Below are 27,046 nucleotides of genomic sequence, written 5' to 3' on the forward strand. Positions count from 1 at the left end.
AAAGACTTTAATACTGCTGTAACAGACCTTTTATCCAGCATTAAACAAAATAAATCCAGTATCAACTATAAAGCTTTCCAAAGACTAACTTTATCTTAGCTCCTGAAAAACCCACACTACAAGAAGTACATCAGACAAAAGGGTTTAGAAAACTCCTTCAGCATAGTTAGAACCCTTTAAGGGTAGCCCTATCACTTCTGTAACAAATGCAAGGTCACTACTATATCTTTTCTTTTAAGCAACATGTTCTCTACCATGTTCTTTAATCTAGAGCACCAACACATCTTTGAACAGTCACAATTAAATTAGGGCAATGTTTTGAAAAGCTTGTATTCACCTCTTTTGTCTTCTCAAGTAATCAACAACAGCAAGCATGGCTCGTCGAGATACTTTATCCAAACTTCTAGAATTATGGGTTTCTTGATCTGGGATGTATATTTCAAAGGAAAGAATATAATGAACTTTTGTCATATCACATCCCTTTACAAAATAAAAAGTAATTAATTTTCAGTCAAAAAAATAACTAAATACTTCCTTGAATTGCATTTCCAAAATTAAATTAATAGTTTTTCACAAAATGTATTTCTTCTCCTTACATGATGCTAGTGAGATTATAGTAATTTGTGCCACAATTTGATGAAATTATCTTTGTATTATTAGTTTATGGATTCTATTTCTTCTTACAGAATTCAGAGATGAACTAACATCATTGCAAAAAGCTCTGTAACAAACAGACTTCTGCCATTAGGCTTCCACCATGTAAGTTATTCCAAAGTCAGAGAAATACTTCTTATTAAATTACTGTATTGCAGATTTTAGAGTGTGTATGGCTACACAAAACTCCCTACTTTCCGTATACAGGCACATACTTTCAAACAATCTATGTTTCCATGTGTTGCTTCTGGATTAAAAAAAAAAAAATCAGACAGCTACAGGTTGCATTCTGGTATTTGGGTTAATAATTTCTTCATTCTGGTCATTTCTGAATTACCAAGTGCAAGAAATAAGGAGCACACAAGCAAAGATTTGATTACAGTAAGGTGCAGAAGTAGCAATTTCCTCTAAAAAAGAAAAAGCCACATTAAAAAAGTATCTGGGCATTTTTTGTGTCCCAACAAACAGAAATTTATGTGTTCAGAAGCATTTGACTCTCCCATGTCTAACTGCTTGTTTTATCCCATTTGGATCCTGATGGATTGGAATGAAATTTATCTAGACTTTCTAGGAAGAGTTTTCTCCTTGTTTTCACAGGATAACAGATTCTCCTTGAGGATGACTAAAATTTTTGCTTCGAATACCGATGTTCTATCATTCCAATTTTGGAATTAACATATCTTTGCTCTGTTGGCTACTGCACCTCCAGTTCATCTGTAAACAATCTGTCATACAATGAGCTGTGTGCTACTTCATGGTTGTGGGAGATTTTTTTGTTACCAGGACTGTTTTTCATCTGGAGAACTCCATTTAAAGCTTCTGCATGTCTTTACTTTTTTTCTTTAATTTTATATTTATTTATTGTATTTTATTTTTATTGCCTCAATAAGATTCCCTGTGTAGAACTCCTTTTAGGAAAAATTTCTTCACATAAGGGATGATTAGACATTGGAATGACTTCTCAGGGGATTGGTGGAGTCACTGTTCCTGGAGCTGTTTAAGGAAAGACTGGATGTGGCACTCAGTGCAATGTGTAGTTGATGTGACATTGTGCAGCCACTTAGATTAGGTTAGACTCAATGATCTCAGTGGTCTTTTCCTAACTAAGTGATTGTGGTTCTGTGAATCACAGTGTTTGAATGGGCCTCCATCATTTGCTCACTGGTATTGTTGAACTAACTGCAAGTTTCTAGAACTTGGAAAAATCCCTTCATATTTTTCTTGGAACATTTTGGGTCACCCTGTACATCTGAGCATAAATTTGTGAGTTGTAGAAAGAGCTTGTTACCTGAATTCAAAAATATGAAAGAATACTGTTCCAGAATTTCAGTCCAGGCTAATGAGCATCCAAGAAAATATTTTAAAATACACCTAGCATCATTAGGGTTATTTATACCACTCTTAGTAAAAACTGCAATACTAAGGGTTTCCCTTCCTCTCTGGCAACCTGAAGCTTGCATGACTTGCCGGTAAAGAGACTGCAAGACATTGTACAGACTCTTTTTTTCAACGATCTGTCACTGAACAAGGAAGTTAGAAGATATAGCACAGTAACTACTGCACAAAAAAACCCCAGACCAAACCAAAAAACAAACCTACCCTAACCTGAAGTTACTGTATTTATTTCAGCTCCTGAAAAAATGTGCATGTACCATTCCCAGTGTCAAACAACAAAGATCTTCCTTTTACACAGATTTCTGCTAAATTCAACCACAATCTAATTGGAAAGGACATAAACAGCTTGTTTAAATGGTGCTTTTCTTTAAAATTAACTTACTGCCTTTCTCACACTCTGGTGCAGTTCTTTTGGTTACAACTTCCTTTTATTTTGCTGGAATGGAACAGGTCTTCTGAATGTATAAGAATACCATTTAAAATATTAGGAAATACTTAAAGCAAGGGTTAATCTTCTCCAAGGGGAAAATTCAGGTGAAAACTTCTTTTTATTGCTCTTGTTTGAGTAATAGAGGAATTTACCTGCCCATCAGTCATTTTAAAAGACAGTCCATGACTCAGTCTTGCAACACTTAACATTGGATAACACCTAAATTCAGCAAGTACTAAGCATTATCTAGTTATGGATAAAAAAAATTAGTTAGACAGAAGATACTTCTTGGGTGCTGCCAATGAACAACTTCAAAATTATTGGCATCTCCATCAAAAACGATCAGTTGGGCAGAAACTTCTAAATTCTGCCTGCCTACAAGTGCACATCATACATTTGATATCAGAAGATAGTTTTTTCACAACCAGAATTCCTCTTTTAGCTGAAACAAAACTATTATGGCATTACCTGAATCAGAATTTGGAGTACATCTACAGGATGAGGCAAATTTGCAACAGGCTGTAAAAAACTTTTGGATATGAAGTGACAAAAGATTTCTCCAAGATTCTTCTGAGTCATGAAGAAGGATATCATGAATCAGGTATGGAAGCAAAGTTTGACACAAGTCTGTTTTCACCTAGAAAATAATAATGCACAGCAGCAGCTAAGAAAGAAATGCTTTTTGGTTGTCTTTCCCAGGTTACAACCAAACTCACAATTGCCCAAACAAACATGTAATGCTTGAGAAAGAACACACAAACCACTCAACAGGCCTATGCTGGCATTCACTTAAAGCAGCCATATAAAGTTCTCCTATGTTTGCAATTATCTTTCAAATCCTGTATTTTGAGAGCATATTTTATGAGTACCTACAATTTATGACCACAAAGGCCCTGAATTACTTAATAGCAGAAATTACTATCTGCTATCAAGATGAGTAATCACATTTTTTGTGTATCACAGCACACATACATGTAAAAATGTATGATTTAGCTCACCTCACACAGTGGCTTCATCAACTGGAGAACTTCATTTTTCACACCTCCACTGTCCAGTATTGAACTAGTTAGGTGCTTGATCCAGGTCTCATGGCTTTCTCCCAGAGGAATCCACAGGTTTGTGTCATCCAATCTTTCTAAAGGAGCCTCTGTATCATTAGCAGACACTACAAGAAACTACAAGAAAAATATACATATTGCAAATATAAAAAAAATTCTACGGCATTTTAAAAAGCCATACTGCAATGCACACATTCAAACATAATAACTATTACTGGTCCTTCAGTTGATTAACAATATCAGTTTTGTTCATGAAAATGTAGTTTTCCAAGGAAATCTGAAAGTATTAAAAATAAAATTTTACTGGTGACATCAACAAGGTCACATTAGGCATCACATTTAATTTACAAATAAAAAGATTGAAAATTAGGAAATGTCTGATTTATGCACTTTTAATTATGCACTTTTTCTGACTTATTTCCCACCATTTTTTGCATCAAATAATACTAGAATCCTGAGAAAGTATTACACTATCCATTAGGTAATCAAAAATGGCCTGTCTAAATGAAAGCAGACAGCTTTCTAAAGTCAAAATAGTAATTTCCTACGTGAAGGGAAAGCTGCATCTGGTAAAACAGAAATGAGAAACAGACATACAAAAGCAATCAGATTTTCAATTATATTGATGCCAAATCTGGCATTTATCAAAGCCTACCTCAAACATCTTTTCAAATTCACTTTTTAAAAAAGATTGATATTTCTTTTTTCTCTACTCCACATGCCATGCATATGAGGTGTATCAGAAGTACCTTTTTCCTGGATGTTCTGAAAGGCTGTAGATAGATTAACATGGGATCAGCTTTACTTTTATAAACTTCCCAAAATTCATTGCCAGATTTGGTGGCTAATATGTTCTTCAAACAGGAAACAGCAGCAGCTCTAACATCAATACTGAAAAAAAGAACATACACAACATTGTTAACATTAATTTCATTCAGGTATTTGATTTTCAAAATCACCTTTTAAGTACACAAGATAAATAATTCCACCATCTATGGCACCATTGCATATTTTTTACAGAACAAAATGTGAGTACTTACTCCACAGCACTACTATCCTCTACAGCACAGAGGAGACTCTCTGGCTTGCATCCTACTACAGAATTTCCAGGAAACATCTAAGATAGACTGGGTAAATAATCTGAGCCTTGGAGAAGCACATGGCTGGTATTAAAAACACTTTCAGGGAGTTACTCTGAGGTGATCTGAACAATGAACAACTTAATGGCTCCTATTTTGCTTTTGTGTTAACTAAATAAATAAGTACTCACCAATTATCTGTTAAAGCAGTGTTTATTTGAATTAACATTATGAAGACACACTGAAGTTTTCTATCTTCAAGTAAATCTGCTGCTCTAGAATCCAGTGCGTTTTCAGCCCGCTGAAGAGCAGTGGTGGAGAAATCCATGGGACCTATTTCTCCCAAGCAACTTCCAACAGCCTCTGCAAATGGATGCCATCATACAGTCTTTCTGTAGTCTTATGCATACTAAAACAAGGTCTCACTCTACTTTTAGAACTGAGACTGTTATGAGGTAAAAAGCAGCAAGTATTTATAAATAATCACTTAAGGAGCTTTATGATTAAAATTACATGTGAACAAATTTTGCAGGTTAAGATTCATAAATATTACAGTTATGCCTTATAACTGAATTTTCTAGGAGTGCCTATGGTTCTGGATTTTCCAGTTTATATCAGATATGTCTTTATGTTTGCTTCTGCCAGAAACTGGCAAATGGAAAAGGTCAGAATTACTCATTTTCAATGCCTAAAGGGTATGGTAAATGCAAACAGAAGGCTGTGTGAGCCCAAACAGTAGACTGCAAACTCAGTAAGAATTAATCTATATTTTACATAAAAATGTGTATCAATGTGCTCCTCATTTGCTTTCCAGACAAAGTATTTTATCAAATAACACAACAACTGAAAAAAAAAAACCAAAAACCAAAAAAGTGACTTTGAAAATAATTTTTAACAAGGGATGTTAAATGTTCATTAGAAAAAACCCAAAATTATTTCCCTGCTCATTCCTTCATATTCTGCAGGTGTGTTGAAGTGGAAAGCACTGTGGGAAGTAACACTGAGAACAGCCACAGTTTCAGTCTGGTGTTTGCAATGACAGCCATGATTTACTTGTGGGTCTAATCAACTTACCCAGCACTGCTTTTTCTCCTGTATTGTTAACTGCCATCTTGGACAGCTGCAGTAAGCTCACCACCAATTTCACTATTACAGAATCTTCTGGCTTTTCTAACATTCAGAAAGAAAAACAGATGCCAAGCATGTCAGTATATTTGTAATGTGAAGTTATTAGAAGAAAATACTGCTTCAGTGTCTTTTACCTACAAATGTTAATATGCATTATTAATTCTGAAGCAAGATGGTATTAAACAGTACACCAACTAAATTACTGATTTTTCTTATTCATCATGGTTTGGAAAAATGTCTGTGCATTTGAATAAGCCAAAGAATCCCCAAACTAGAATGCACCTATGCTATTATTTTCAGTGTTTTGATGCAAAAATGATAATTAAATACATGAAAGATTAGCTTAAGTTGGTGTAAGAATGTTATTTGAAATACTGAAGGCATACTATGTGGCTCCACTGACAGCCCTTAAGCTAATGTCATCATTCTGTTCTAAATCTGTACCCAAGGAATACCTCAAAATTAGCCTTTCTGTCAGGAATTTTCAAGAATTTGATTAGCTTTCAGTTGACAAACTAACACTGCCAAATTAAAAACTCTCAAGATGAGTACTTCCTTACATATTTGCTCCCTGCTGGAGGTCTTAATTTTTAAAATACACATTCCAAACAAAATGGTCTAGGAAAAAATATGATGATTTGTCAGTGTAAGGAAGAAAAAAAAAACCCCAAGAAAGCAGTACTTTTAAAAAAAGTACTGATTGGATTACAACTTGAAATCAGACTTTATGCTTACTTGATATGTTTAGAAAAATGAATACATAGAATAATAGATTTGTAAGTGCTTAACAGAATTTTATTATAAGGCAAAAGCCCCATTAAGCTTGCCATCTTGCCCATCTCCAGCAAAGCAAGAGAAAATACTTCTCAGGGTTTGCCTGAGCACATCTTCACACCTAATAATCTCTATAAAATATGTCCAACTCCTTTTAAGGTCAGTTATATTGTTAATTTTCACAGTAAGTAGTAGTAAGTCACATGGTGAATCTATTTTGAAGAAATTTCATGGTTTCTCTTGTATAACTGCTCCCAGATTATTTAATCTGTTTTTGTACTGTGATAAAAGTGGTAAGCACTCCCTACTATGCTTCATCATTCCTTTCACCAGCTCATACAGCTCTATCTATTCCTACTCAATCTCTTTTCCAATCTCACAAGGCTCTCCTCTGATGGAAGTTGCTCCACAAAAGCTTGTTACCATTTCACTAACTCTGTTCAAAGTGAGTTATTTGTAAAATTGTAAATTTGGGGATGTGGGGGCCAAAATACACTTGCACCGTCGCCTTACAACATTACAATTCTTATCCAAATTTTACTTTGTACTTGTTTACAATTAATCACATCATCTTGTTTTATTCTCCTGTCATGCACACAAGCTGATGAAGACTTGATGTAGAGGAGAAAAGTGAAATGGTCTGGCACAATTATCTGAAAACCAAACTAGGAAGGAACTGGGTCTGGACTGAGGGCTGAAACACTCATGTCAACCTACTCTGTGTGTCAAGTTATAATATGATTACATTGTTAATTATACAAAAAATATTTCCATGTCAAATTAGAATAGGGTACATCACTAAACACCTAAAACCAGGTAGAAAAGAAATAAAACACATAATCAGCCATCAGTACCCTGGAAAATTTTCAGGAGATCCTTCATCTGATCTTTATACTGTTCCAACTTTTTGCGTAAATCATACAGTCCTTCAAGCCGTGTCAAGGGCAGTGAATCACAAACCCCAACTGAGAGAAAGTGATTAATTTCCTGCAAAACAACAGAGTATTAAGCACATACAGCATACAAATAAAGGCTTCAGGTAAAGAAGTGTCTCTAAGCAAATTCACAACAAGGATGCAAAGTAAAAATGGAGACCTACAAGTGTCTCCGTGGCTGAAACCAGCAATAAAAGAATCCACGTGTCTCATTTAAACTACAGTAAGAAAATTTTTCTTCTGGGGAAAGTCTGCATTACAGAAAACATTATGTGAGATGTATTTTAAAATGTAATTACCTCCAAAAGAGAATATGGTCCTTTACTGTATTTTATTTTCTGTTGAGTTGCCCGCAAATCTTTAAAAGCAGGGTATTCAGGAAAAGGATCTAAGCACTTGATTGCTTGGTACAGACTTTCATTATCCTTACTTTCTATCACCAGGTATTTCAGCAAGCCTAGGACCTGAACATAAAAAGTAAATGAAAACCAAAAAAGACAGAGGAACATTTTTGAGCTGTATTTCTAATTCAGGTTATCAAGTTTGTATTTCTCTAAGTTTCATTAAACTACTAAGATAATTTATTTACAGTGTTAGAAGTTGTAAGATTATTAGAGGTATGGGGAAATCACAGATACATTCTAAAATGGTGGAGCACTTTTGCTCTTCCTCCTTCCAAACAGAAATCAAAGCTTTTACTATCCCAGCCTGCAGTTTGCTCTGTCTTTTGAGGAAGCTGATTTCAAATGCTGGCCAATATGATCTCTATGATATTCACAAAGATTTAACAACACACTGCAACCAAGCATTTCTGGAGTTATTAGGACTTTCCTGTTCTCACTAAAGTGCTGGTAATTTGGAATTTACACAAACACCTATATATTGTACCTTACTACCCAAATCGCTGAACTCTGGCAGAATTTGTATAACAACCTATCTACAACTTGAATAAATGTCAATGGGGTACCAAACTTTCTTTGGAAAACCATTGTATTTATGCTTTATTTAAAAGTCAATGCACCTGGATATTAAATCCAAGCACCTTTGAGAAGTTTTAAATCTAAATGATGGGGGTTTTATTTGAAGACTTCTATTTACCTGAAAATTATCAACTAGCCTCAATTCAATGCTAGAAGAAAAAAAATAAAAAAGAAGGAACTGAAAAGGGATCATTAGAGGGTGGGCATCCCTGCAGGAGTAGGATATGAGAAGGTTTCACATTTGACATCAGTTCCAATTCAGAGAAATTTCTGTCCTCCCCACTTTGTCCTGCCCAGGGATACCCTGACACGTGGCCTTTGCAGATGTGCATGTGCACCAGTTTATACAGACATATTGTAAATCTGATCACAATCAGGAAGCTGTGAAACAAGACTGCCAGGTTACTTTCAGCTGGGTTGGTGCAGCCCTCCAGCTGAACTGGAAGTACAGGGAGGAGGAGAGCAGAGGGCTACAGTGCAACCATGCAGATGCCTATGGTACAGTGGAATCAGATTAAGCCAGAAGGCAACATGAGGACTGAAGTGCAACAGGCACACTCTTCTGACCTACAGCTACTAATTGTAAATCTCTGAATCCTCTTATATTTCCACCCCTAGCAGAATGCACATAAAAAGCAACACTAGAGGGGAAACAATGCTTGTCACACAACAGAAACTGCTTTGTTTCCCATTTAAGACCTACGTGCTACATTTTTTTGAAGCGATCATTTATTAAATAAATAGGTGAACTACTGAAATCTGTTCTCTGCACACATTTCCTTTTTGTCCTTTAGACACCTTGTACTAAAGGTCTTCATCATATTTCCCATTAAATCATCCACAGAGTTTTTTAAGGAGTTGCTTGGCTGCTTGATGTGCTATTTGGCAAAACAGAAGTACCAAAAGTGAAATTGCATTTAAAAAAACTAAAGGCATAGTATTACATCCAAAAAATAGTTTTTATATAAATCTCCAAAGCATAGGAAAAAGGAATTAAAATTGAACACAAGTACAGATAGAGCGTTAAGAACAGTGAACGTGAATTGGAAAACTAACACTTAAGGCATAAGCAGCACCACAAAATTACCTGTTCCTGAATCTGAGACTGGTCCATGGCAAGAGGTGTCAGGGTTCCCACAATAACATGAAGGTGAGTCTCCAGAGCATCGCTGCAGCATGTAACTGCTGTGTGGCAAACATGATGCAGCAGGTCACAGCAGAGTGAGAAGCTGCGCATGGAAATGTCCCTGATTACGATGGGTCTGTCACAGGAAACAAAGTGGAATTAAAGAAATACAAATTGGCACTGTCTTGAGTATCAACATTTCATGCATCTTGGAATAATAAGGGAAAAAGAATAAAGTCAGGATGAATTAATTCTAAACTTTAAAATTTATCAACTCAATGAATCAGCTTTAAAGACTTAGCTCAGGAAACACAAAGAAACACAGTGAATCTGACTGATCCCTTCAGAAAATGGAATAAAATCTTGTTAAAAGATAAATACCATAAAGAAAAAAAAATCCCTAGAAGGGTTTTAGATTATTACTTGTCAGGACAATCTTGACAGAAGCAGAAAAAAATGGAAAACATGCTCTCTGAATCCTCCTCTACCTAAAATGGCTATTAGTTAAAAAAAAAAAAAAGGTTAAAAAGGACACCTGGAGATTATGCAGTGCAGCTTCCTCCCTTAAGCAGTGTCAGCTTCAAATTCAGATCAGGTTCTCAGGGTTTTATTGAGCTGAATTCTGAGGTCCCTCTGAAAGGAAGTGCTGCTCTCCAGTGCATCAGCAGCCCCTGCCTCAGTTGAGTGTTTAACATAAGAACAGTAATGCCATAATAATGGCATTTACAATCCACACATGTCTCCAACATCTCAGGGTACGAAATGCTTCAAACCAGCTGAGGAATCAATTTATACATAAACTCAGAGACATGTAGGCTAATAACTGTCTGGGAAACCCCAAGTTAAAGCTCAAGTAAGAAAGTATCTATAATCTTATGCAAAAGGTAAGAATCCCACTTAAATTTTAACCTGATGAAGGACCAGTTTTCTCAGTCTGAAGGCAAGCTAAGACAACGTGTACAATTCTCACTTTGCCATAGGTACTTAGGGGTGAGAATGTAAATGCCAACACTCTTATTAACTCAATAAGCACATTTTATTTGACATGTGCTTACTTTGCACTTAACCCCACATTTTTAATTTTTCTCCCATGTGATTTAAATTCCTAAGCACCCCATCATGAAAATCTCCTAACCCTGCTTATTTTTACAATTTGATAACCTACTACAGATACAAAACCTTCAATATAGCAAACATCTAAATACAAGGCTAGCACAAAACATTCCATATTTTATTAGGAGTTCTATGTTTAAATTCTGAAATTATAAAAGAATAGCAACTTTATTTTTAATTTTAGCAACTTATAATTAATTTTACAGATTAATTACCATCTGCTAGCAATATCAGATTGTAAGGTTACAGGAGCAAGGGAGCACAGACAGGAAGAACTAGAGATAATTACTTTGTTTACCTGCTGTTGATGTGGTGAATCAGGGTGTAAATTACATCTCGAAGGACAAAAGCCCAGGCTCCTCCCAAACTGTCTTTGATCTCTTTGAGTAACAGACCAACAAACAGGTGATAAATTACAAGAACTCTGTGTTTCTTATACATGTTTTTTGTTTCTGAAGCATGCTTACAAAGAGCTAGAAGGATTTTCTGGAATGAATCCTAAGAGTGAATAAAATACGAGCACAAAAAATTATTCATAATGTCAATACAGATATCAAGAAAAAACTTTAAAAACTTAAAACCAAACATGGGCAATTATTTTTATTGCTTTAAACAAACAAAAGACCTACAGAGAAACCAGTTCCCCAAACAGGACTATAAGCCATATACCTCTTCATTTTCCTTTCTTTATTCCCCCCACATGAGATATGCTATGCCAATTTTTCAGAAAGCCAAACAATGATTGCAATGTGTATCAACAGAGAAACATCAATTAAAAACCATGAAAGCATCAGGTAAGAATTCAACCTGTATTTTTTCATGTGTGCAAGATGCACTGTTTGACAGAACACAGCACTGCAGGCTGCAACTGTTAAAACTGTAAACTTATAAAACACTAGGCAGGTAGCGTAACATTTTAAAAAACTTACTCCACTGGCTGGCAATATTAACTTTTACACTCAAAAGATTTACATACAACATGGTTTAGAATTTTTTTTTTCCTATTTTTAGATTATTAATAGGTAGGCAAAGGAAGTTGTTGACAATATATGCAATAAAACAGCATAACTTTAAACAGATACATTTCTAGGGAACAAACTTAGAAGACAGTAAAATATTTATGATTCATTGCAAGGCTGTATAATTTCCTATGTCTTCATATTTTGCTTTAACAAATGAAAATCAAGTGTCAAAAAATATCCCTAAGTATAAAATTTTCACACTGTCAGTAAAAGTAAGTAAATTTGATATTTTAATTGTACGCTGTATGTAGTTACAATTGACCAAGTATAATTATTTTAGAACATTCTTCAAACACGTGACAAATATGCCACGTTCTAAACTGTGACTGGTACACAGAGATTTTAAAATAAAAAGCTTTAAAATAATCTACTCTACTTTATATGTATTATATAATGCATATAATTACATAATTTACACAGTTATATAAGACATTTTACATACATAATATAATAATTAATGAAGTAATATAATTATATAGTGCACATAACTCTGTCCCTGAATTTAGGACATCTTCCACTTCAAGAGGCAAACAAATGAATAGAAAAGGGTCTAAGGCTGGTTTTTTGATTCACATAGAAATGATGAAAATGTCTAATTTAACTAAAGGGTACCCATAACAGAAATTTTGCATTCTATAGGAAATAAATTCATAATTTTCTTACATCATACATCATCATACTTACAGGGCTTTTAGAAAGAACTGCTATAATACTTTTTAATTTGCTTTTATGGCAGTTGCTAATATAATCCAAGGTTGCTTTAATCACATAAGATGGAAAATGAGGAGGATTAGGAGCAGGATCCAGTTCTCTAAATGAATAAAAAAGAGATTTATATTTTTCTTCTCAAAAGTCAAACCACTTGTATTTAATATAGTAAGTCTTGATGAATAAACACATTAATTCCTAGAAAATACCTGCTTTTAATAAGGAGCATCAAAAGCATCCAGAAAAGTGACATGCATCTTATTTTGTATCTGCTTCTTGTTCCTCTATGGTAGCTTTCAAAACTGTACTTTCTAAACATTCTTTTACTTTTTTTTTTTTTTTTGAGAGATGATATTGTTAAAAATCCACACATTTGTCTCATCTAAGGTACTTAGCACAAAAATCTAATTACAATTCATGGCTAAATCTTCTGCATTGTGTAATTGTGGGAACAATTGGGTTGAGGAATAACAAGGGAGTGAAAATTTCTGGGACCTCAAGAAGAAAAGAAATGCATCATGGTAGTAATAAAGGCATATAACCTAAGTTTCATCACTCTTATTCTTACCATTCTTACCATTTCCTTCTTAAATAGAGCTTTGTTTACAAGCAGACACCACAGTTTGTTAATAAACTCATTGCAAAAAAATTCTTTGAAGAGTTTTTAAATTCTCAGCTATTTAACTTCTGGCAGATTTTCCAAGAAATGCTTTGGACTCTTTCAACTAACTGTTTTTACAATAAAGGTATCTTCTTCAAAAACTTTACAAATTGCAATGTTTTTCCAAAAAGTTTGTATCTGAACATGAAAATCTGGAAAACTATTATGCAAATATGGATATTTTAGGACAAAAACAAAGACTGAAAAGGTAATAAATATGAAGATATTTCTGGCACTAGGCTATTTCTATTAATTAGGAATTTGTTTACTTGGCATTGCCTAACCGATCTCCTTACCAAAGACAAGAGCTGCCACAGCCAGAACCACTAAGAAACAGTTCACTTTTCCTCTCTGTGACTTCAAGTTATTAAAAATCATTGAATCACTTTAATTTATAGACTAGAATCTGACCAATTTTACAGAGGGCAGTCCATCTAGGTTTGAACTTATGTCAATTGGCAGTGCCATAACAGTCCAGCTCAACGCCACACAACAGCACTCCCTGGCCCACTGTTCATTCCTTCCATTGGCTGCAATATTACGGTGCAGCCATGATATTTTCTGAAAAATCCCTTTGCCACGATTTTTCTCCTGAGAAGCTGAGAAGCCTCAGAGGAAAAGAAAAACAATAATTATCTGCTGGTGTGGAATGCAACAGGTGCATCTTTGATTGGTCCATGTTGGTTGTTTCTAATTAATGGCCAATCACAGTCAGCTGGCTTGGACTCTTTGAGAGTCACAAGCTTCTGTTATCATTCCATTACTTTCCTTGCTAGTCTTCTGATGAAATACTTTCTTCTATTCTTTTAGTATGGTTTTAGTAGATCATTATCTTTTAATATAATAAAACAATAAATCAGCCTTCTGAAACATGGAGTCAAGATTCTCATCTCTTCCCTCATCCTGCGACCCCTGTGAACACCACCACAACTGGTGACCTCGAGTGAAGAAAAATTCCACATTACGGAGCTTCTCATCCTGACCTTGGGGAGTAACTACCTGAGGAGGTATGACTATGATTTGTCACTAGGAGTAACAATAAACCCTCTCAGCTGCAGAGTTACCTCTTCTTATGCCTGAAGGGCACATTTTAATGCACAATGTTACACAAACACACTCAGCATTTAGAAAATCTGCAAGTATATACCTTATGTATTTACTTAGATGAGACCCTTCTTCGACTGTGGTACCAGCTGGTTCATGTAAAGTCATCAACAGTTCAACCACAATCTCTGGCAAGTTACTATGGGATAAATTGTCCATTTGCTACAAGAAGAAAAATAGCATTTTAATTAGAAAAATGTGTTTCAGCCAGAATTATTTCTTTGGCTTCTGAGAAAGCCTACTTCTCTAGATTCTCTACTTGTTCCATCATCCATGACATACAATTCATTCATAAATTAAGCCTGGTTAAGTTTCTCTATGGTAGCAACAGGTAGAACAGTCTGCTTTCCTACAGTATATAGAAAAAAAAAAGTTCCACCTTACTACTAGTTCTGAACATAGAGTCTGCCCCTGGAGAAGATGACTCATCATAAAGCCTTAACAAAATATTTTAAGAGGAAAATGTGACAGATATATGACAGAGAAACTCAGGGCTGTACAATGAATGGAAAAAAAAATATTGCATTATGAAAAAAATTATGCTTCAGTCAACTTTCTGTCTTAAAGTTTCTATTGAACAGCTCCTTGAAATCCTTGGGATAAAAATTCATCTAGTTTGTATTTAATAAAATATTACTTTTGCACCTATAAATTTGAACTATTTACATAATAGATAAATTTTTCTTTCTGGTCTGTTAAACACCATAAAACTCAACTTACACATTTTAAATGGATACCTGTTTTCCTAAGCAGTTTTCATCCTTAAGCATGTCATAGACTTTAGAAGCCATTTCTCTTTGCTCTGCTACTTCACTCTTTTCGTGGCTTTGATAGACGAAGTATGGGAGGATATTGACAAGTAACTTTGGAAAGCAGTCTGCCAGAACTTGTCTCCAGTCCTTCTCAATCTTGTTGGCAAGTGATTTCACGTCTTCAAACTGACTTCTAATCACCAGGTGTGGAACCAAAACTTTGTAACAAGACCTACATGTAGTAAATACATTTCCAAAATGTCCTTAAATTACTTTTTAAAAAAACCTTGAGCATCACATAGTAAATACCATTTCTCTACTGTATAACTAAACTTCCAATCATTGTTTAGCTACTGCTACACACACACACACACAAAAAAGAAAATCTTACCTGCATAAATATAATACACATGATGCTTGGAATACATTTCAAAAGTTCTCAATACATCACCTTACAACAAAATCCTGATGCATTGCTACATTTAGCAACTTGAGACCCTGTATCATAATTGTAAATAAAATCTAAATGATACTTTCATCATATAGCAAACTCACCTGTAGAACTCCTCAAGGCTAGTATAGTTCAGAAGAACATAAGGAAAAGCAGACAGGCTATATGCAGTATCATTTATTTTCAGCCACTCCATCACCAAATAGTCTAAATGTGATGTCATGAAGTCTTCTATACTTTTATAGCCAAAAATGCCAGACACTTTTTTCAAAACCTGAAATGCATGAATTAATAATGCAAAAATAACATAGGGAGTAGATGATATTATGGCAAACTGACAATATTACACCTCCATGTGTACCCTCCAGCCTTTTAATGAATATTTGTGTAACTCAGCCCCTCTTCAGGATAAGTTATTTTATTATTTGTATTGCCATATCTCAGGAGATCCTGGAGTGCAATCCAGGAACTACAACTAACCCATCTGAGTAAAGAAAGGATGGCCAGTACTCATTTTGCAGGGTACAGACTGTGTGCAAAAACATGAAGCAAGCAGTGAATAGTAAGAAAGGATAAAAGGAACACATGCACTTAAAAAATTCCTGGTATGAAAGGCTGATGTATAAACAGCTATCATTTCAGTACACCCTTGTGAACTTCAAAATAGAATTCCACAAGACACATACCATCTTCCAATACACTGCATTTATTTTACATACTTTCCACATAAGAAAACTTGCTTCCTCTGGGTCGAATGATTTTTTAATGTGAGATCTGCAATATTCAGCATATAAAAGTCTATTTGTATTTGAGATCTGTGCTTTGAACATACTAGATTTGCCATTACAATTGCCTTTCATGATTTTATTATTTCTATGTAAGTCATTAAATATAAAGACAAATTAATTCAGTAATGTACCATATTAGTTATACCTTTACAATATTTAACAAATTTCAATACTGAGCAAAACATCTTGTAGTCTTTTAATTTTAACCTAACCTTAATTTATAACCTAAATATCAAATGAAATATCAGACTTGCCTTTTTCACAAGGTGAGGATCTAATCCATTCTCTTTCACAGACTGGCAAATAGCAAACAGAGCTTGTTTTTCACAGACTGGGCTGCAGCACAGAACCATGGTTATAAGCATCAGCAAAACTGCTTTTCCATTACTCTGTTTGTCCAAAAGATCTTCAGGACTTGCATCACCCCTGACCTACAATAAGAAATCATGAAGACCTTGAGCAAATATTCCATTAAAGCAATTTCCTAGTTAATAAATCAGCATAAATAATGTAAAATTAGGGCACTGACATAAATACTGCTGAACAAGTCGAGTCTTCTTTTTTAACTCCTTGGGGCATATAGGGAAGAACTGCCTTGCTATTTAAATGCAGTTCTCCCCCTATTAAGGCATTGTGTTGACAAGTGATGAGTTTAAATAAAAGTTACAAGAAACTGCAGTGAAAGGAGAAAAGCTAACAGACACCACCAAGCTGAAGGGACAGAACAAGGACCCAAAGCAACATAGAAATCAGATGATGACAAATAGTTGGAGGTGACAGTACAGAGGGATGAAAAAGATGACAGAGAGAAGAGGCCTCAGCAGCAAGGCCACAGCAGACAAAGGGAAAAGAGATGACATGCAGGTAGGTAACAGCATGACAGAAAAAGAGGGAAAATGATGAAGTAGACGACTTTACATGGTAGCAAGGAAGGAGGAAAACTGAAAGACACTAAAAGAAAAATTAAGAAATTCTACAGTACTGCATCACACTGTTGTATTTCCAGTCACTGCACCGAAGTGTAACTTTTCCTTCACTTCAAGCTTCTTCTGAATAGCTCAAATTTTGAAGCAAATCTCAGTTTTGTGCTCTTAATACCACTGGAAACATGATCTTTCTGAAATTTACAAATCTAGTTTTATACTGTGTAAACACATTATTTAATTTACACTGCTCCTTATTCATTATTTATATGTTTTCACTAGATTATTGAGGCTACATTTTTCTGCAATTCCTAAGTGGTACAGTACAGTACAGAACTGAACAACAAATAGTATTACGAAGAAGAGAAGTCTAAAACATACAGTTTACGAATTTACAAAATTCTCATGTGGGCAAAACCGTGAGTGACTGGATATGAAAGGAATTCCCTGACTATCACTTTGTTTCACGAGCTCAGATTACAAAAAGTCCAGAAGAATTAGTATTTTCAGAAAACTAAACATGATGATATTAAAGATAATTTTATTCAAAACATCCAAACTAGACAACAACTAATGACTAGATGTTGGTACCAGATTGCTCATTCCTTCCTGAACTCTGAGGTATGCATTCTCAAAAGCCTTTTGCTGAAGCTTCAGGGGAAGAGGTCTCGACATTCCAGAAGAATCTCTCTGTTTCACATCTTGAAACAAGCTTTAAAAAAAAGAACAATAATTATAAGCATAACACCACAGAATGGTGGTGGTATGCACAACATTGGTATTTTGTGCATACCAATAACATTCTGATTTTCTGAATATAATTATTTTTGTCTCAACTGCCTTATATAGATTTTTCTTTATTTTCTTATAGAGCAGTTTCTATATTGATCTCTCACATCACAGAATAATTGAAATACAAAGTTGGAACACTTCAACAAAATTTGATAGGCTTTTATATTCTGACAAGACTGCAGTTCCAGAGGTATTGAAAAGACCAGCTATGCAGTAGCAGAAGTGACATCCAGTTAAGTGAAATTAGGCATTATTCCTACAAACAGAAACAATATCTATATTATCACCTGGTAATTGACCTTGCAGCAAGAATTCGAACTTTATGGTGACTATCTGCAAGGAAATGTGGGAAAGCATCACTCACAGGGAGATCTTCATTTTTCACATTAAGGATTGCCCACTTGCAATGAGGATCGACCTGAAGAAAATTAATACTGTGATTCAAAATGTACAGAAGATACACTGCAATATGCAAAAGATATTTACACACTGTTTTTAAGTACATCTTAAATAAATATTTAGTATGCTAATGAATGTCAGAAAATCTGGGATTACCTCAAGCAGGGTTTTCATGCAATTTAAAAGGGCCACTCTTACTGATGCTGTGCACTTCCCTCCTTGAGATAAATGCCTAAAACAAGGAATACTCAATTAACGGAAAAAGGTGTCCACAGTTTTGAGAAACAGTCTAGCAAGTTCGTTTCTGCTGCTCACAGTTGACTCTTTTGTGCTCCATGGGCATGTCTGGGAGGATTTGACATTTTTATTGGTAATTGCAGACAGTATTCTTTTTGGGTTGCTGAAATTCAGCCCTTGTCATAATTACTGATACAATTCAGCAAAGAATCAGTCCTTTTTTATATACAGCAGTGTAGTGTTTATTATTCTGGTACCATCTTAAGGACTAATTTTTTGCTACAAATATAGCATGACACAGAAAATCTGAGAAGCTAAATGCTGCATAAAGATTCCACAGTACACAAAAACAAGACCAAAAAAAAACCCCAAGCAAGACACAGACAGCACTACAGTCTTTTTACTGATAGCCAAGATAAAAACTAAAAATCAAAAATTTTATGTCCAACAGACTCCTGCATTAAGTAACATACCAGAAGGCTCCAACAACTGTCAAAAACTGTCCTTTGGCATTCCTTGCCTCTTCAATAGGTTCTTTGAACTGGGCCAACCCTGCTGCTATAGGGAGCAAATTATTTAGGATTACTTTACAAACTTCTTGATCTCGACGATACAAAGAACACACATTACTGGAAAGAAAGAAAGAAAAAATAGGTTGAAAAAGCCACCAAATGCCCTGAAATAGATGTAAAACATGCTGAATAGTTTCTTTCTTACGAGAGAGGCTTAAGAAGCATCTCAACATCGACTGCAGGCAAGAGGTGTTCTTCAGTAGGGAGCTCCTTCAACAGGATCAAGTACTGTGGAATAAAAAACCCAAATGGAATAAAAAGCCCAAACAAAACTAAAACGATGAACAGTACTTGGAAGAATAAGTAGTCAAAAAGAAAAATTAGGAACTGTTTTGTTAAGTCTTACACAAAACCATGCAGGAAAACACCTATCATCAGCAACTGCATGCTTGACTGGTCATCTTTTCATGCAAAAAAAGATGACCAGTCAATCTTTTCGTTACACACATCAAACTTTTACTTCTGGCAGTAAAATATATATCCTTTGTAAACTAAGCCACAGATATTATTCTACTGCAGAGACTATTTCTAGTTCTTTAACAAACAATTAATTATAAAGGCAAGATATATATTTTTCTCAACTCTTCATTTTCTGGCTTACAAATATGAACTGCTGTTTTCCTGACTACAACACACTTCAAAACACCAAATGGAGCCATTTTAAGTCTTCCCAGGGGACTGATGACAGGAGAAAGACAATGTGCAACAGAAAAGACTAAGCAAATTTAGTAAGAGTACAATTACAGAAGTGGGTCTGCTGTAAAAACCCCTGAGACTCACCATGTGCAGATGCAGTGGCTTAGTGCTGTCAAAGACACTGCCTTCAGTCAGCATTAAGAGCCTCCTCCGAATATCACAGGCTCGGAAGCTCAGTGTCTGAACTCGGACTGTGGTTACACAAATACATAAGAACCTCACAATTTCAAGGAGAAGTAAATCCTGCTTTGTCAACTGCTCTTCAGCTAATGGGCTCAAAGCACCTGGAAGTAAGATTTTCATGTAAGAAATGCTTCTCCAAAGGCAATAGAAGAGGTGGTAACATTTTAAGTCTTTGCAAAACTAATATTAGTTCTCAAAAAAGATAGAGTACAAGCAACCTTTGTGTTCATTTGTTATTGAGCAGCTAGAGCATTTTAAGTAAGAATTTAAAACAAAAGGTAACATCAGTACTTGTAGCTTCTAATAGTGTCAAGAATTATTGATCAGGAGAAGGAGAAAAGTTAAATAGGACTATTTTTAAGATAATGAAGCACAATCTAATGAGAGACAAGTATTCTATAGACACATTTTCTAGTCTTTTCTATGCCAAAACTTTTGTCTGACTCTGAAAAAGTTAGTGTCTCTTCTTGCCTTATTTGATCTATGAAATTAAACTACTCCTTTCTAAATGAGCTCAAACACTTCATTAACATCTCTAAAGTACTGATGAAAATTATAACTTAGAAAGTACCTAGTTCAACCACTACTTGCTTCAACTACTAATAATGCAGCATAATTTTGTACCTTAGTAAGTTTCAAGCAAAGAGATATTTGCAAAAACAAGCTTTTGGAAGTAGTTTGGAGGTAGAAAATACTTGCCTGTTACAGTTTGCATGTCACCAGATTCATTTGTATCACTGATGTCAGTCACTGAATGATCATCAAACAAACCATCAGATGCCTGGTTATCTACTTCCATAATACTCTCCTCAGGATCATTCCTGAGATCCACTTCTCCCAGTACACTTGGCTTTCCAGTAACTGTCATCTGACAAAAACACCACAGCCTTTTACAGTTGCTTTTTAGGGACAGAAGAAACACCACAGACATAGCACAAGGAAAGACACTGGAGTTTTCCAGTGAACCAGAACAGGGGAAGACAGTAAGGGTGACGTAGAATTGATGAATTTCATCCTTTGTGATAAACCTGTTTTCTATACACTGTCTGAACTATTCTCTTTAGGATAGAAGCTTCCTCAGACAGATACTGATCTCTGCATTCTAGATTCTGCCAAGGACAGTGTTAGTTTTTAAAAAACCAGTTTTTTCCATAAAACTCACCAACTTCTCTCCGTACTTCATAATTAGAAAGAAATGAAAAGGAGGCATGTGACTTTCTGAGGGCAAATTAATTACTACTTTCCCTACCAGATGGCAAGTTAACACATGGCAAAACCCCCACCTCTCCCTCATCTGAAAAGCAGGAATTTGCCTACCTAGACCTGACTACAGCACCATGTGCCAAAAAGAAATTTTAAGAATTGTGCAGTGATGTGTACACTTCCACTTTTGCCAGTGGGAAAGGAGTAATTTACAGTAAGATTTAATACACGATAAACACAAAAAACCCTGCTCCTTTACAAGTGCATTAACGTTAACCATCTAGTGGTATAGAATTCTTTTGTATACACCTCTACTGCAAGAAAGTATTAAAAACATGAAAAACAACATAAATTTGTTTTTTAATGTGAGCTGGAATGTTCACCTTGTTCAAATGTTATCCATCTGCTCTTCATTTAGTTCAAATGCTAAACAGAAATGCTTCTGTTTGGAATTTTCTATAAAACTCAATGTATTTCAATTTATTTTTTTCAGTAATATGTATCTTGTTTGATTGGCCTCCAGATTACTGTGCTGTAAAAACAATCCCCTCACAGAAGAGCATTGCATTCAGAGACAGACAGAATGTACTTACCAGATTATTGCAAATATCTATCAGATCGTTCATAAATTTTGATGTTAACAAACGCAGGAATATGTTAGACAGCATCTTATTAGCACTGTTCTGTAAGGAAGTAAGAGGTACAGATAGCTTAATTAATTATTTTCAGGAATTAAAGGTATGATATACTCAATTTCCTGATCTCATTAATGAAGAAAGAAATTTAAAGTCCTTTATAAACTTTACCTTGGTACAATTGCACAAACATTTTGTACACTGCATTATCAAGGTCCTCAGTGTGTTGATCTGGGTATCTTCATTTAGTTTGTTTATAGACTGGGAAATGCTTTCTCCAGCATAATGAATGAGAGACTAGCAAAAATACAACATGGTTAGAAAACCCCAGTGAAATGCCCTTATACACTGGCACCTACACAGTACACAAATTTTCACAAAAGGAAAGGGTTCTCATTCATACATTCTCATTCATACAGCTTTGATATTCATAGTGTGCATCAATGAACCCACTTTTTTTTTCTGGTATTTTTGTTGTGCTCATTTTGCTCAAGTAGCGACAAAACCATGGCTTAGGGATGTGTGAAACACTAATATTTTCATCACAAAAGAAAAATACAGCACATCTCCATAAAGTGTAAGTTTTAGGTTTCTGTATTTAAGCCAGGAACCACCTCAGATAGTGTTAATAATAAAAATATTAGCAATAGCAGTCTTCATACTGGTTTGAACCATCAAATTATCTTAAATTCCTGAATAAAAGACCTACAAAAAAAGGACTTGCTCTCCTATAATTAGTCCTTTGTCTACATGTCCATGACTTCCATTTTTTGGAAAGCTGTGACTCAGAAATATATCAATATTTAGAATAATCTCCACTGCAAAACTCATGAGCTGGTGTACTGACAGAATTTCAGTGACTCCTCTCTTTCAGCAGCAGAAACTTATTTAAACCTCTCTAAGATGCCTTTTTCTGAGGAGACACCTGTGCTCTGAAAATGTGCCAATACAAACAGAATTTTATGAATTAGTTAATATTCAATGCTTTATTTAATTTTTAATAGGTCCCAAATGCATTACTGCTTACCTTAGCATTCTGAAACAACTCTGACTTACAGGCATCCTCCTCTTTAAAAATACCAGTGTAGCAATAGCAGCCCAGAACGCCAGCCAAGAGACTGACACATCGGACAAGGTGCTCAGCAGCAACAACCTTAGACTAAATCAAATACACAGTATCAATACCAGTATCATCACCACAAAATACAGACTCCATACACTTTGCCTTGGAAATAGATTGTTTGGGAGCACAAATATAAGGATGTAACAATTTCTAACTTACCTTAGGACCACAACTGCTTAAAAGCTTATCTGACATTGCTAAAAGGCAGTTCTCCAGTGTTTCCCTAAGATTTTGGTTGATGACAAGTCTTGAACCAGTCACATTTTTATCTGCAACATTTACTCCAAAGTTAGTGAAGATATCCATTTCATCAAATGTAGTCTGCAGGTACAGCTCTTCAACATCAGAAAAATTATTTTCTTCTTTCACTTGCACATGTTGCTCACTTGAAGTAAAGACACAGTTTTTACTTTAACAGCCAGTATATAACTTAAAAGTCTCAAATACTATTATTTAAATACAGGAAATATATGAAAGCAAAATAAAATATTTTATCTTTTTGTGCTTCCAAACCCTGGTTGACCTTTACTTTCTGACATGACTTTTACTGGGGAATGGACAATACCATTCAAGCTCTAACTGAACTGTAAGGAAACATAAAGCCTGCACAGAGATCATGCCTTCTCCTGCAGTTACGGAGCAGCATCTGCTTTGTGTTAGGGTCCCTGACCTCAGCCTACTTGACACAGCTGAAGCAGAAATCCACAAAGCCCCTGAGACTAGTATTTTTAACTTCTCGTAGGTAAGTCTTATCTTGCATCAGAACAAGTTACACACATTTTAGTCTTATTAAGAGGAAACTGGATATAGTCCAAAGCATTGATGAAAGATGCAACAGCATTCCTAGCTTAAGTGCCTGTAATGATTAATTCAAAAACATACCATTTAGCATCATTTTGGAAAAAGATCATGGAGGCTCTGCAGTTCTTCATTGTAAGGCTCACAAGAATTTTTTGTAATATAAGATGAGGATAATCACTGTAAGAAAGAAAATGTTTTTGTATGTTCTTCCAATCAGACAAGCTCTTAGGATTCCTGAAGCATACACAAACATTGACTGGATTAACAGGGTATTTTCAATGAAATTTAAGTTTTCACTGAAGATTTCTAATGCATAGATCACATATCTGCCATGATATGGACATATAACCAAATTATATCCCCAGAATGACATTCTACAGAAGCAGAAAAACCCTACAGACTCTGCTTAAGCTTTAATATAACAGAATTCTGCATTAATATAATATGTTTTTCCCTGCAAAATTTTTTGTGTTACAGGGTGAGCTTACATGTAAAATTATGCCACAAAAACTTTACCTGAGGAGCACAGGAGGCAACTCTGCACATTCTTCTATTTCTTCCTCCAAGTAGCTGGACAGGAGCCATTTCATTATTGCCTCCCTTAACAAAGAACCCAGATTTCTTTCAGAACTATTCTGTTCCATTCCTATGTCCAAATTTTCTGGCACTGAATAGGCAGACATCACTAATGACAAACAACATACAGCAGAACTGTAACAAAAATGGAACAGGGGATCTGTGAGAAACCATGTGGTATTTGTTCATTAGAACTCTAAAGCAAAGCGAGTATTTCTGCATGCACAGGAAGCATCAAGTACATAAGCAAGTTAAAAAACATGCACACTGGTCAACTCCTTCATTAAAATCTTTGCATTTTCATTTCTCTTGGCTATTACAGACATTTCCTACCTATCTTAAGACTAAGAGTACTTATTTCAGAATAAAAACTCAACAGAAAACATGCTTCTTAACTTCAAAAAAATCAACATTTTTCTGTCAGATCTTTAAATTTTTGTCCATTTTATATTTTAGTATATTCTAAGTGTGAAGATGATTGCCTCTTCTGCCTCTGCTTTCAGTCTTTTTACATATTTATGATAATTTCAAATACTTAGAACAAAAAGTTGGGTGTCTGTCTGCACAAATGTGTGCAGTTCTTAAGCAGAAATACAATCACAACAACAATATACTGAGTAACACAGTAAAGAGGAATGTGGATCAGACACAAGACACTATCCTTGATTCCATTTTACCTTGAAGGTTTGCATGCAGGTCCTGAAAATATCTTCCAGAGCTCTTTATCTGTTACAACAAGATTCTCTTGGATCATAGCTCCAAGCAGCCCAAAGCTCTCCACTTCAATTTGCTGAAGGCTAATGCTGCGAATGGTAAGAGTCCAGATCTTTGCCCAGGTTCTCTGGAGCTCCAGCTTGTGGGTGCTTTTCAAATCAGTTTTCTGGTTTTGACACAAAGCCACCTCTGTGAGACACTTCAGCACATAGGGGGTCCTTTCTCCTCGGCGCTGCTGAGGCAGTAACTGGTGAAGGACATTGAGTAAGGCAGGCAGCTCGCTGTTAGGAATACTCATGGAATACTTGGATATTAGCTGACTTGCAATCTGTAACCTTGAAAACACAAAGCGAAGCAATTAATACCAAATATACAAAAATTTGCACTTTCAGAAATAAATTAACAAACAAACAAAGCCTTCTTCAATTGTCATTTCTCATTTACATTTTGCAGTATTAAGGTGATTTGTTTACTATCAAAAGTTAAAGATCCAGTATTTCTACCATTTTCACTTGTAAAGACTCATCTAGCCTCACTATCACTAACAGTTTCTTACAGTTCAGAGGTCCCTCATGGCAAACAAAATATCACTCAATCAAGGTCCAAGGTAAGAAGCCAGGCCTTGGAACAGTTTTCAGAACAGGTATTACAGAAAAACTGTGTGAACTAGACCAAAATGGCCAAACTCTTAATGGTTACTGTACCATGACACAGCCATCTTAGAGCAACTTTCCAAATGTGCTGACATTCTAAGTTCACTGCTTAGATATATAATCACAGCATGTCCAGACACCCAACTTAAACGCATAACATATTCAGGAGAACGTTAAATGCAAAAAGATGTTTGGAGTGATACTTTTTCCATGTAGAGATGTTATTACCAAGGTATGACATCAAAATCCTTCTGGGATCTCTGCATGTTGTCTCGAATGACCCCCCAGCCAAGCTCAATCCTCCTGCGCTTGTTTGGCACCATGTTCTCACTGGGCTCTCTTTGTGAAACACCATATGACTGGGTAATTTCAAGGACTTTGGTATCCTCTGTAAAAACCTTTCATAAAGAGAAATTAAAAAGCATGCAAATTAAGGGAAAAAAGCAGCAGTATTTACAAGTAAACTGAAATACTTACAGGCTAACAAGAAACATAAGTGAAATACAGTATAATACATTTCTAAACTGTACAGAATTAACAAAACACAACAGATCACAGACAAAAGGTACGATTACTTCAGCAAAACATACAGCTTGGTATAGTCAATCATGTACTCAAATAAAAATGTTACCTGATGACAAATATCAGCCATTAACTCAATTAAATTTTCCTTTACAGCAATATTACGAGAGCCTGAAGAATACTTCCCTCTGCTACTGATGAGATTTATTTCATTCACCAGCAGATCATACAGGTTATGTAAGATGCTTTGCCACTTTGTTAAGTCATATGCACCTGTACATGCAAACACAATTAAAAGATAGCATGTATCACCCACTTGATACAATACATAAACCTACCTAGACAATGCAAAACACAGACAAAATCTGAGTAAGGCAAACAAAGCTCAGCAAGTGCAGGCCTGAAAAGTAAATTCTATACTTTAGAACAAATCAAGTAAAAAGGGGAAAAGTTAAGAGAGAACTTAATCAGCATACAGAAATAATTAGGGTAGGAATTAAGTTTCTAATAAACAAGTCCTCATCTAACTGGAAAGAATACAGTTAAAGGTAATGGATAGATTTGTACAAAGTATAAAAAAAAAAAAAAACTATGCTAGAACTAAAATAGACCATGACAAACATAATTACTGAGTTATATTCTCTGACCAGTTTTATAGTGTAAGTCAGACTCAATTAACAGTAGTAATTTCTGGGTTTAAATAGAGCTGGTAAGACACCAATACAAACCCAATCTAAATTATTATTTCCTTTCCCCAAAGACTTAGTATTTTCATTTAGCAATTAAAACTGCCTTTTGATTAAAAGATGCCTCAACCTTTAAAGGACTTAACACAATTAATATGGTCTTAGTGGATACA

At 35.1% G+C, this 27,046-nt stretch overlaps 1 protein-coding gene across 1 annotated transcript in view; it reads right to left on the reverse strand.

Moving 5' to 3' along the window:
* Positions 1-27,046, reverse strand: part of ATM (ATM serine/threonine kinase) — a 55,271-nt gene that overhangs the window by 24,355 nt on the left and 3,870 nt on the right. Inside the window, 31 exon segments of the mRNA XM_036384770.2 lie at positions 338-425; positions 2,948-3,116; positions 3,478-3,654; positions 4,287-4,428; positions 4,808-4,979; positions 5,691-5,786; positions 7,373-7,505; positions 7,753-7,917; positions 9,521-9,695; positions 10,971-11,170; positions 12,379-12,505; positions 14,211-14,329; positions 14,905-15,151; positions 15,475-15,644; positions 16,413-16,589; positions 17,673-17,793; positions 18,161-18,291; positions 18,429-18,504; positions 18,983-19,138; positions 19,227-19,309; positions 19,862-20,061; positions 20,660-20,828; positions 21,757-21,846; positions 21,970-22,095; positions 22,826-22,957; positions 23,081-23,306; positions 23,804-23,899; positions 24,239-24,433; positions 24,976-25,347; positions 25,894-26,063; positions 26,297-26,460. Of these exon segments, the coding sequence (XP_036240663.1) occupies positions 338-425; positions 2,948-3,116; positions 3,478-3,654; positions 4,287-4,428; positions 4,808-4,979; positions 5,691-5,786; positions 7,373-7,505; positions 7,753-7,917; positions 9,521-9,695; positions 10,971-11,170; positions 12,379-12,505; positions 14,211-14,329; positions 14,905-15,151; positions 15,475-15,644; positions 16,413-16,589; positions 17,673-17,793; positions 18,161-18,291; positions 18,429-18,504; positions 18,983-19,138; positions 19,227-19,309; positions 19,862-20,061; positions 20,660-20,828; positions 21,757-21,846; positions 21,970-22,095; positions 22,826-22,957; positions 23,081-23,306; positions 23,804-23,899; positions 24,239-24,433; positions 24,976-25,347; positions 25,894-26,063; positions 26,297-26,460 (4,864 nt within the window).

The sequence above is a fragment of the Molothrus ater genome, chromosome 2, assembly GCF_012460135.2.
Source record: "Molothrus ater isolate BHLD 08-10-18 breed brown headed cowbird chromosome 2, BPBGC_Mater_1.1, whole genome shotgun sequence".
Classification (NCBI taxonomy): Eukaryota; Metazoa; Chordata; class Aves; order Passeriformes; family Icteridae; genus Molothrus; species Molothrus ater.